The 12,383-nt window shown below is 35.3% G+C and overlaps 1 protein-coding gene across 1 annotated transcript; it reads right to left on the reverse strand.

Moving 5' to 3' along the window:
- Positions 1-2,643: 2,643 nt before the first annotated feature.
- On the reverse strand, positions 2,644-5,252 carry LOC110928890 (glycine-rich RNA-binding protein RZ1A). Its single transcript, XM_022171941.2, has 4 exons — positions 5,096-5,252; positions 3,958-4,076; positions 2,968-3,529; positions 2,644-2,859 (listed from the first exon to the last, which is right to left on the reverse strand). Exons 2-3 carry the CDS (start codon positions 4,066-4,068, stop codon positions 2,993-2,995), a joined length of 648 nt encoding a protein of 215 aa, XP_022027633.1. The 5' UTR covers positions 4,069-4,076; positions 5,096-5,252; the 3' UTR covers positions 2,644-2,859; positions 2,968-2,992.
- Positions 5,253-12,383: the final 7,131 nt, after the last annotated feature.

Below are 12,383 nucleotides of genomic sequence, written 5' to 3' on the forward strand. Positions count from 1 at the left end.
ATATAAAAGGAGGATTTCATTATGCTGTTTATATTTACTGACTTTGTCTTGTTTTTGTAAATAAACAACATTTTTCAACGGCTTAGAATATCAGGTCGAAATTATATTCATGGCAGCTGGGTAGACTTGGTCTTCTACTCGTGGGTTTGTTGTTGATCTGGTTGCAGGCTTTTTTTCTTTTGTTTTTTTGCTGTTATGCTTGTAGGAAACACGTTGAAAAGGGTAGTGAGGATTTGTAACTGGATGGTTTGTTGTTGATCTAGCTACAGGCCTTCTTTGGTTTTGTTTTTTAATTTGTTGTTATGCTTGTAGGAAACACGTTGAAAAGGGTTGGAATGTGACAGTGTAAACTGAACAAACCTTAACAAGGTATCGTTGTACATTTTAATCCGCACAATACTTACGGTTGCATTTAAATATGTATAAGTAAAATGATATTATTTTATGGTGCTTACTTCTATTCAACTTGTTTATCCTTTAAAATAAAATATTATGGATATATAACAAATTCTTTTGCAAACACGTGGATTTTCGACTAAAAAACGCAATGCAAATAACCAGCTAAAATCGACAAAAAGGTTATTCCATTATCTAGGGGACATCATCTAATTCAAACAAGTGTGTTTTGGCCTATTAAAGGTTTCTCTTTCTCGTTACGGCCGAGTTCATTAGGTAATAAAAAGATTAATAAAAGATAGAGAAAAGTAATAAAACATTATTTTAATATAACCTTTAGATAAATCAAGTAAGCTTGTTTGATGTTAATTTAGTATCTGCTAACCCATATAAATGTGTGCACCCAACCAAGTAAACACACAAACATACAAAATACAAACCAAGTTCACATCAAACCCATATGTGCAAGGTTTCGAAATATTATCTAGTCAATGGAACAAACTGGTGAATCTTAATCAAACAAAAAATTGGAGTTAAAAGGGTTAGAATATTATTAAATTGATAATGACAACAACGTAGTGTCTTAAGCATTTGAAACGTGATAGAACACATTGTTTTAATCACTTGTACACTAATGCATCATCTACTTATACATTTTAATCCGCATAACATTGACAAAGACAACTACTAAGACGTCAACAAAAATGAAAAGGAAATCACAGTACCTTTGCATTCTTTTGTAAAACATTATAGTTTATATAACAAGAATACGAAAAAAAGTTAAGTTTCTTTGTAGAGAGAGAAAAGGGTAACTAATTATCCTTAATTTTGTTAAAATAAAAGGATTTAAGTGTAATAAAATAAGATACTAAAATATAATTAGTGTTTAAAAGAACAGAGTACCCTCATTTTAAGGGTGTATTTATAAATAAAAAGAAATAAATACTTATTTTTTAGGTATCTTAAAATACTCCTCTCTTATGTATAGTCTAGAAAAATTGTTACCCAACCATTCAAGCTTGCAAAAAAAAAAAAAAAAAAAAAAAAAAAAGATAATAATAACCTTTTTTTAACGGCCAACAGAATCAACCCCGAGCACTCTCGGAGCACCCCCTGAACAAACGGAGTACTCCGAGAGTAACCCGAGTCCACCACCAATTCCGGGGAAAACCCAGTAACCCACCCGCACGTAGGTACGACAGTGAAATTACTAGTAAAACCCGTTTGGCTCAAGGATCCAACCCAAGTTTCCCCGTGTCTCCTATCATTGTCCACTAGTATCTCACTCTGCACCAAGTAAGAGTTGAACATGCATCTCTTAAGAGAAATAATAACCTTTTATTAAGGCCAAAGAGATGGCTCCCTTTCTATTTCATCCCTTTGTTTATCCGTCTCTATGTTATACGAAACGAGCATCCTTCTATCCTGGTAGTAACAAATCTCATCCCGAGCTACCAAAAGCTTTCGACGGAGTGCATGTGCAATGCATCCTCTACTAATCGTGTCTCGGCTCAAAATAAGGTAGCAAATTTATCTTCCTACATCCTACCACTCAATACATGTCTCGGCTCAGAATGAGGTAGCAAATTTACCTTATGATTGACATCCAACTGTTTTATTTAATAATTAGCATAACAAGTTTTTATAATCAAATCTATCACTAGCTTATTATATATAGTAAACCAAAATAACTGAAAGTGTAAAGAAAAAAATAAACAAAAATATGATTTGACTGCAAGCTATATTGACTAAATCAAACCTTCATCTTGTAATTATGTGTGCACCACAGAACAGAATTTGGGCAGGCAGCAGATGAACAACAAAAGGTCACTCAGATGCCAAGAAACAGAAAATGCAGTCACACTCCACAAGAGGAATCAAAGATGGGTCAGAAATTCAAGGGCAGAATCGTCATTACGACCAAGAACAAGAACAATGAGCTGGAAAAGGTACAATAACCACAGTTGATAAACAAGAACCAATCTTCCCAATGAATCAATCACTTTGCAGAAAGATAATAAGCTGCTTCAAAAACCTTTTTTCCCATATTTATCATGTTTAAACACAACCAACTAACCCACCCTGCCTGCCAAAAGGTTAAATATGTTAATAACCGACCTTTATGACCGACTATATTTCAGTAAGTAAATCATAAAAGGTTACCCGCATCACGCTTGGCTCCCGTTTGAAACGAGGACCCAAAAGTAACTTATCATTGTGCATCACCAGTAGTAATACAACTTGTAATCACTTATGATGCAACCAAGTAGATAGAGAACCCGACATTCATAACAACCAAACCAATCCAACATAGTAGGTACTAGGTAGCAGGTGCCAAGTCGATTAAAGTTTCATTTGATTACTACATCATAAGCACGTACGAAGTAAAACGACATCTTGCAGAAAGAAAGAAAAACCCGATCGTTTCCATCCAGATCCAGCACCACCTTTGACTTCTAACATCTGTGCATATTCAAACAAAAATACCTCCATTACTACTGCTCTTAACAAACTGTCACAATATAGCAATATAATAATATAGTATAATATAATTAAATGTACATATCATACCACAGCGCAACTGGTCATTTTTCGATCACCGAAAACCACCACCGCCTGAACGGCGCTCATACGGTCCTGAACGGTCACGACTGTAACGATCCCCTCCGCCTCCACCACCACCACCATCCCTGCTGCGTCCACTGTAACGATCCCCATTCCTATCTGGACCATATCGGCCACCACCACCACCACGTCCACCCCCGCCATACCTATCGTCTCTGCCACCATACCTACTTCCTCTGTCGCCACCGCCTTCACTTGGACATTCCCTAGCAAAATGTCCAGGCTTACCACACTTAAAACAATCGCCGCCACCGCCACCACCCCCGCCACGACCGCCCCCATAGTCACGATCACGCCCGCGATCACGACCACGGTCGCGGTCACGGCCGCCATCATAATCCCTACCTCCACCTCCACCGCCTTGAGGCTGAGCCTTGTCTACTGTGATGTTCCTCCCATCCAAATCTATTCCGTTCATTGCTTCAATGGCATCTTCCATAGCTTGCTTCTCATCAAAAGTCACGAAACCAAATCCTCGTGAACGCCCAGAGACCTTGTCTAAAACAACCTATATCATATGAAAAAATAGCTTAATAATAAAGAGCTCCAGCCATCAAGCCGTTATTACTTAGATAATGACTAAACTGCTAGTCTACTACGTTGTAATGTAACAATATAAGACGTGATCAAAAAGCGTAACCACCGAGAAAAAAATGATAAACATCTATTACTTCTAATGATGTAAAAAAAACATATATTTCTTAAGAAAACACTTTACTATGTACATTCAAATGCTTGAAGTAAAGAATATGTTTTCAAACAAGGTATAGGCAGATGTAACCCTTCTTTCATGTATTTATAAAATTAAAAGCATGAGCAACTAAACTAAATTTACACTGCTAGAGCCCCACTGTTGGAAGTAATGTAGATATCAAGAAATAGTTTATAAAAAAACAGCTTGTGCAAATTTAAAAATAACATTATTAACCATATTACCTTTGCATCAAGAAGATGACCAAACTTTGAAAAGGCGTCTTTTAGAGCTCTGTCAGACGTTGACCATGACAAGCCACCAATAAAACAGCGGTACTCCACCTCATCAGACATGTCTAGAACTGCAGTACCCATATAAACAGAAAGTTAACAGCAAAAGAACTGCAGTACCCATATAAGCAGAACGTTAACAGCAAAAAGAAGCATGTAGAACATCAGAGAGAGCAAACAGTCTTCTTCTGGCCGGTCCAATCCGAAACTCCGGTTATAAATATAGAGCTTATGAACTGTGAACTCTAGCCTTAACATCAAAATAAAAAAGACACTCGGTAGCGAGACTGTGAACATAGGCCATTCTTTAAAGTATAGCCTGAGTGCTCTTTACTTTTTGGGCTAATTTACCACAACCAGGTTTGCACCATAACAAGGTTGATCTGTGATCATACAGGATCGCCAATTTCCAAACACTTCATTTCGAAACAACCATTATCACTGTTAGAAAAGACTAAAAGTACACAATTTATTAAAAGTTCATAACCATCATACCTATGTTACTTCATAACTTCCTACACCCTGTCTAAACGCTTAAAGCTTTGTGCTTACACGCACATGTAAAAGCCTAAAAATTTACTAAATTAACAGTCTAATATACTCAAAACACACAAATCTGATAAACAATTCATCATTTTCTTTTCGATGTGAAGACCAAATTATGATGACTAAAAGCACAAATCACAAGTAAAACCCTAAAAATTACTAAATAAACAATCTAACATCCTCAAAACACTCCAATCTAATACACAATTCATCAATTTTTAATGTAAAAGCCAAATTACGAGTCATAAAACCACAAATCACAAACAAACACACTTATCATCTACAATAAATATCTTCAATCCAATCTCACACATACAACGCTTACGATTCACAAAATAACCAATAAACACTCAAAAACACAACTAAATAGCTACAGATCATGATTCTGAACATAATTTCAAACAATATCCATCAATTATGATCTAAAAAACACATGATAAGAACGTCAATCGCAGATCAAGCAACAGTATAAAAAAAAACATCTAGATCTAACTTTACTGAATCAAAATACAGTAGTACGCGTATAATTTAGTGATTTTGTTACCAGCAGCGAGATGCGATCGAGAGAATTTTGAGTGATTAGCGTTGATTTGACGGAAGAACGATACAAGTGTTGGAAATATTCTTGCCCTATCTATTTATCTGCACGGAGTTAGAAACGGGTTAAACCTATACCCTAATTCTAAATCGAACATTGTTTTTTGGAGCTATTGGGCCTAAATGGGCTTCAGATTTTTATTGGTTATCAGTCATCTTTCATCACTATTCCCCAGACACTTTTTCTATCGACTAAAAATTTCATATCTTTTATGATACTTGTTGCTAATATTCCTGAATTTCCTGGTGTTGAGAAATTATATTTTATTTTTGAGTTAACTATTATTTTCATTTTTTGTTTGGTGGAAAATATCACTTTAGTCAAAAAAAATTGCGCAATTTTACTCCTTGACATCCTCGAAACGTATCATTTCAGTCCAAAAAATTAACATCAGTTAAGAAACTTAGTTAGCTCAAGGATATATTGGTCATTTTACATAGATTTTTTTGTTTTTCATTTTTCTACTTCGGGTTTTAAGATAGAAAAAAAAACATTTGCAGTTAACCGGGTTCGAACCTGTGACCATTAAACCGTCGATAATGCAGTTGCAGATAGCCACATCCGGGGTGCACCATTTTGCCCACATGGCTTGAAACTACTTAACCGTTGTACTAATCTTGCCAGCCTTCGCTAACGAATTGATGAATATCCTGTACGTAAACCTATCTGGCTTGTATTTCGACGTAATAATATCATTCCAAAACCTTTTCGCTTCGCGAAAACTACTCAAAACACACCATCCGTTAAGAATAATGTTCATGGTCTTAATATTATGCCGAAATGGTGCCTACGAAGCACATTACCTAAAATGTCAAGAATTTCGTTGTAAGATCCTGTTCCAGTGAATACCCACTTGAATTAGACACCCAATTGAAGAATACATAAGCTGATTTCCAATCAGAATGGTGCCTACGAAGCACATTAAGCACTAATCTTCATTAAGTGTCAGTTTCAATCGAGTAAAAGTTTGTTCTACTTCATTTTCTGGATTCTGCCTGTTACTTTGCTTGAGAAGGTCTTAGATTTCAAAAGCTTTGATGTTAATTGTTAAGTATTCATCCGAATTTGGTGCAGGTGACTGAATAAGTTTGTGATCGGCTTCAATGAAATTCTCTGAATTTCGAGTTTGATTGTGGTTGTTTAACACATGTTAAAAGAAAAACGAATGGAAGTTTGTAACAAAATGACTTGTGGCATGCTGGTTGATTCGTTTCTTTCCAACTGAATGGTCACGGGTTCGAACTCGGTCAACTGCAAATTTTTTTTCTCTTCTAAAACCTGAATTAAAAAAATGAAAAGTAAAAAACCTATGTAAAATGACCCATTTATCCTTGAGCTAACTGAGTTTCTTAACTGGTGCTATTTTTTTGGACTGAAATGGCACATTTCGAGTGAGATTCCAGGATCCAGCAGGTTTGTAACATCCCGAAAATGGGTTTGGTAATTAAACCTCGTTAATAGTAAAAACGGGTAAAATACCATTAGTGGTAAAATTAACCCGGTGAATATTAGGATTTAAATAAATAAGTCTTATATTTATTAAAAGGAGGGGGAAATACTTTGTGAAAGCGAAGTATAATAAAAAGGCCCGAGATTTAACGGGACTTAAAATAAAGCGGGTTTTTGAACAAAATGAATAACTAGGAGAATTATAACCTAGTTAACTACAAGTCTAGATATAACTTGAAATAAGGTTAGAATAACCTAAACTAAATGTTAAACAAAAGAGGAGGGACCAATGTTGTTAAAAATGAAAGTATAATATTGTTTTTAATAAAAATCAAACCAAACCCCCATTTTGAAGGGTCTGGTCGTATAGGAGAAGAGCAGGGGCGACACCCCACTCTCACAAACCTAAAAATCACTAGAACTCTCAAATTGAAGGTTAAATCCTGTCCCAAATCAAAATCCGAGCATAGATTATTGATCCTCATCGCAAGAGGATTCCAAGGTATGTAAAATTTAAGGAAAACTCTGAATTTGAAATTCTCATGAATTGGGAAAAATCTGAAATTTGGCTTGCATGTATGTGTTATAATGATTAAGGAACAACTATAGTGTCTAAGGACGAACCCTAGATCAATAGAAGTTGAAATTATAAGAAATTTTGGGTGAATCCATGAACACCATTGTAGGTGATTAATGGGTTATGTGTAAATTGATGAATACTAGGATATTGGGTGTTAATCTTGTGTAATTTGACGATTTGGAAGTGATTTCAGAAATCTAGTAGCTAACAATCATGTAAAATGTGATTGAGGTGAATTTAAGGCTAAATGATAAGCTAGAAACTTATCATATAATCATGCGAAAAATCTGCCCTTAAGGTGTTTGTGAAAATGCCTCAAAGAAGGCTTAAAATAGAAATTTGAAGATCAAACGCATAATTATGATGTTTCGGTGTATTATGCGATGTAAGGTTTAAAAAGAGTTCTAAACATGTCGTGAATTGAACTCTTTAGGCGAAGAATCCGGAACGTCAAGCGGACAAGCCGGAGGTGATACACGCTTGAAAGGTGTGCTTTGAAGGTACGTAACTACGGTTCCGTTACATTATGCTTAAATTCGTATTTTCGTTATTAGGCTTCAAATTAGCATAATATATGAAATTGACATTTAACGGAAGTGACGAAGATCACTAGGTAAATAAACGGGTCAAAAGGTGAAATTATCACCCTTTGACAATATCGACTAATGGTTTGTCGAGTTACTTGTTTATAGGAATAAATATCAAACGGATACGCACATCGCTATTGCTTAGCGGCTACTAAGTCAAGGTATTGAAACGGGTCAATATATTGATCCGAGCCAGGTATGTTTAATAACACAACTCATCATGTAGAGTTTGGAGTTCTATAAGAGTTAGACAATGTTAAAGTGTAGATATTCGGTTATCTTTAAGGTAAACCGAATAAATTTAATTATGCTCATGGTGTTTTAGAAGCACATGGGTTTATAAATAAGATTATAGTTAGAAGGGTCGGATTTTGGGTCAATCAAGTATTTAAAGGACCCTGTAGTTAAAGAAGGATGAAAATTGACCAAATTGCCCTTGTAAGCTAATTCAGACGAACGACCCTTAAAGGTGGTTTGGAAATAAGTTTTATGATTATATAAATGCTTAGGATAAGTTAGATAGTGAAAAACATAAATTCTTTGGTCGAAGGGCTTTATATGAGTCCTTGCCGAAAAAGGGTAATCCGAGGGGTAATAACTCGGAACACATAGAAGTCCACATTAAACTCAAAACATATATAGTTGTAGTGGGAGATTACTTGTTGAGAAATGTAGGAATAACATGCTAGAAATGAATGAAAGTGATTTTAAGCTTTAAAGTGCTTAAATATCCTTAACGGGTCAAAATAAGCATACGAGCGAAAACGGGTTTAAATTGTCTAATAAACCTATGAATAGAACCTAATATAGTAGGTAACATTAATTAGAAGAAGTATATGAGATATAGGAATCAAATAAATAGGTTTGTTTGATAAAATGCATAAACGGGTTAAAAGTCGGTATAAAGGGTAATAAGCCGAGGATTAAAAGTCTGAAATTTTATTAAGTTGGATGTTGGGTTTTAACTCCATAAGATGGAGGATTTAATTACGGACGCGTAGGAAAAAGAATCGCGTAAAACGGATCAATAACGAAGAAGTTATGGCCGTTTCCGTGAAATCGAGTTGAGCTGGAAATGTACAGCAACAGCTGAAGAAACCTGCTGTGAAAAAGGGGGGCTCGCGTGACACCTAGGCCCTAGGCGTCACGCGACGCCCCTAACTCCGAAAATTTTTAATTTTTTGTCATTTTTAACCCCTGTACTTGTATGAACTAAATATTTGACTATCAAAACTAACTTTTAAGTTGGTTTTGATCATAGGTGAACGTCAAGGGTGCACGGATGAAGATCAAGCGTCGAGCAAGAACCGAACACGATTACGCACTAAGCTTCCGCACTATGTATTGTTATTTTGTTAAACGACGAATGTACACATGATATGTTATAGACTTTTTAAATCTTAAAAAGTTTTAATAAACCCGGAATTTTCAATGCATATGTAATCTTAATTACATGACTATTTTTCGTAAATGAGACGTTAAACCTTAGTTTATATGAACGGGTGTTACAAGTTGGTATCAGAGCCTTGGTTTAAGAGATTCAAGTATGGCGGGAAAGCTATGCTTGGACTTAAACCTTACGCTCTTGATAAAGATTGGTGTTCGGTTCGAGGCTTGATCGCAAATCCGGTAAGTACAAGTATACCAATGGTTCAATATGATTAAAGTGTTGAGAACAACACATATGGTTATCGTGTAATACACGTTACACCAATAAAATCGATATAGAATAGATATAGTCAATGAAATTACACGCGTTGATGTGTATAGTAGAAAACCCTTGTATTAAAATACGGGCATCCTTTAATGTTGAAATTATTAACATTTGTATATGTTTTAGTTGAAGGACACTCGCATACGAGGATAGCCAGAGCTTAACAAATTACGGATATGATAGAAGAACGATCCGAAGTATGACAAGAGGAGCATGCTCACCAAGGACTAAATCGCGTAACGACCGCGAACAAAGTAAAGGCAAGAAACGCCCGTCGGGGAAAACATTACCAGGTGCACACTTTTAAATTTAATTGCACAAGTAGTAATATGCAACAAACACGTAAGTAATGACGGTTGCATACACATATGATAGAACTTAGAAAACCTGATTTCCAAGAGAAATTTAATAGAAAATGTGTTATTCATGATGATGAATAACAAATGAGTAACAAGATTGGTTCATATGGAAACTTGGATTAGGGTAATTATCCAAGTGGAAAACTCTCAATTTAATGCTATTAAGAAAGGTAGCAATCACATTAACAAATGTGATTATAGATTAGTTTGATAAAAAGGAAAAACATAGTATATGTTCATGAATGAAACATGTAAATCAAATAACTGTTAAATGGTAACTAAATAAACGGTTGCCAATGAAAGTCAAGGATATAGAAAGATTAGAGGCGTCACTTACATGGGGTGTAGTGCGGAAATCATGAAAAGGTCATGTGTGTCGTGTGTTGATCGCTTACTCTGGCCAAGTAAGTAGTGAACACATGATGTCATGAACTTTTTATGATAGACATACTTACATTTGATGTAGTAGGGACGGGGTGAATGGGACGAATTAAAAAGGTACCCAAATGGATCAAACAAGTAAGATGTTTGATAGTAAACGTAAACGCAAGTCGGATGACGGGAGCGTATTACGTTAGAATAACGAGCCCGAGAGAAGGGACAAAGACTAAAGTAAATGGAAATACAGACTGACTAATAGGAATGCTAACGTATAAAGATAGAAGTTTGACTGTCACAAGTGATGAAATTCACATGGACAAGTCAAACGAATTGAAAAAAAAAAGAAAAAAAAATATAAAAGACTTGATCGAATAAAAGCGATGAATCTCGCTAAGACGACCAAATAAATTAAAATAACGTTTAAAACCATATAGAGATGGTTATTTGAGAATGATTACGGTAAAGATACCCGATTAATTGGTAGGATTTGGAAAGAATGCGTAAACCAAGAGACGGGAACGCGAAATAGAAAGTCAAAAGACTCGGAATATGAGTCATGACTAAAAGACAATGAGAAATTGCAAACAGAAATGTTAATAACTACGCTCAACTATTTTTAAGTTGAACGGGTCGAATAAAGAACATAGTTTGATGTTCATAAGTGATGAAATTTCACACGAACAAGTCAAACGAGATAAATAAAGTATAAAAACTTGGTAGTGCAAGTAAGCGCAAACCGAATAATGGAAGCGCGAAACATTAATGAACCTACGTGATGACTCATAAAGGAATATATATAGGAAAAACGCAAACTAGCGAAACAAAAAAAAAAATGTTAAAAACATTCAAATAAAAGAACCCGGGTGATGGGTTGTAAAGGAGTATAAGTATAAACCGGGTAACGGTAAGCGTAAGACAAACCGACGTGTAAACGACGTTAGAAGTCGTAAAGTCAGAAAGATAGCCCGAAAGTAAACAAATGGAACCTTAGACTACGGTCAAGGTCAACCAAGTTCAAAAGCAAAATTGAATGATTCCAAACATAACAAAGGATGCTTTAAAGTTATATATGTATAAATAGACATATGAATGTAGACGTGAATAAAAGACGATCTATGGGATCATCGTAACCTACGGGGTAAAATGTAGTGATAAGGTCTACGAGACCAAGGAGACCGTTGGGTCATAAATAGGAAGAGACGAACTGTTGGGTCTCACCTTAAAAGGGTAAAACATATAAAGAAATAGCCCATGAGGCTAAGTGAAGAAACCTACGGGTCAATATTGTAAAGCAAGGGAAATTGGTTACAATTCTCCGTGTAAAATAATAACTGTCAGGAATAAAACTTGAAATGGAAATTCCTAGACATGAGAAAAAGATATAAGACAAGGAGAAAATGTAAACTAAAAATTTAGTTTTTTAGCCAAAAGCAATGTTTTAACAAACATAAGTAGTATGAGATGGTTTAGAAAATCTTAGACACACATAAGGCCGGAGATGGCAAATTAGTATACCCGTGTGACGGGGTATGAAGTGACGGTGGCAAATTAGGCTAGCCGCCAAAACTATTCAAAGTCAAGAAAAATGTCATGACGAATACAAAACGCTTGTTAATATAAGACAAGCGTGTGATAAACCTGTTAAAAGACTAACGAGACTGAGTGGTCAAGTTACAACTCAGTCAATAAAGATTAAGAGTTATAAGCAGTAAGTAACGGCCCGCGAGGCCTTACACATGAATGACATACGCGTCAGTATACATGAAAATTTTTAACTAAAAGATAACGAGTATTTAAATGGTTACCTTATAAGGCAAACCATAGCAAATAATAAGGGTAGAAAGTAACTGGACCAATAAGTCTAGTTGGTGACACCGGTTAAGGTCATTTAAATAAATTTGGTTTGCTTGTAAGCAGTGGATTCGATATAAATGAACCAAATAACTAAATTTGAAAATAAAAGGATTTGTCGCTAAAAGTGAAAGATTTCACCAAAGATCTTTAAACGGGTCAAGGTAATGGATTCACAAAGGGTTCGGTAATATGGATATCGCTAAGTTAATTGAACTAGTAGAAATAACGAAATTACATTATTTCAAGTTGCTTTATGTCGAATGAGGCCCGTAGATGTTTTGTAACTAAAAAGGTATTACCATAATTTTTA

The sequence above is a fragment of the Helianthus annuus genome, chromosome 3 (genome assembly GCF_002127325.2).
Source record: "Helianthus annuus cultivar XRQ/B chromosome 3, HanXRQr2.0-SUNRISE, whole genome shotgun sequence".
NCBI lineage: Eukaryota > Viridiplantae > Streptophyta > Magnoliopsida > Asterales > Asteraceae > Helianthus > Helianthus annuus.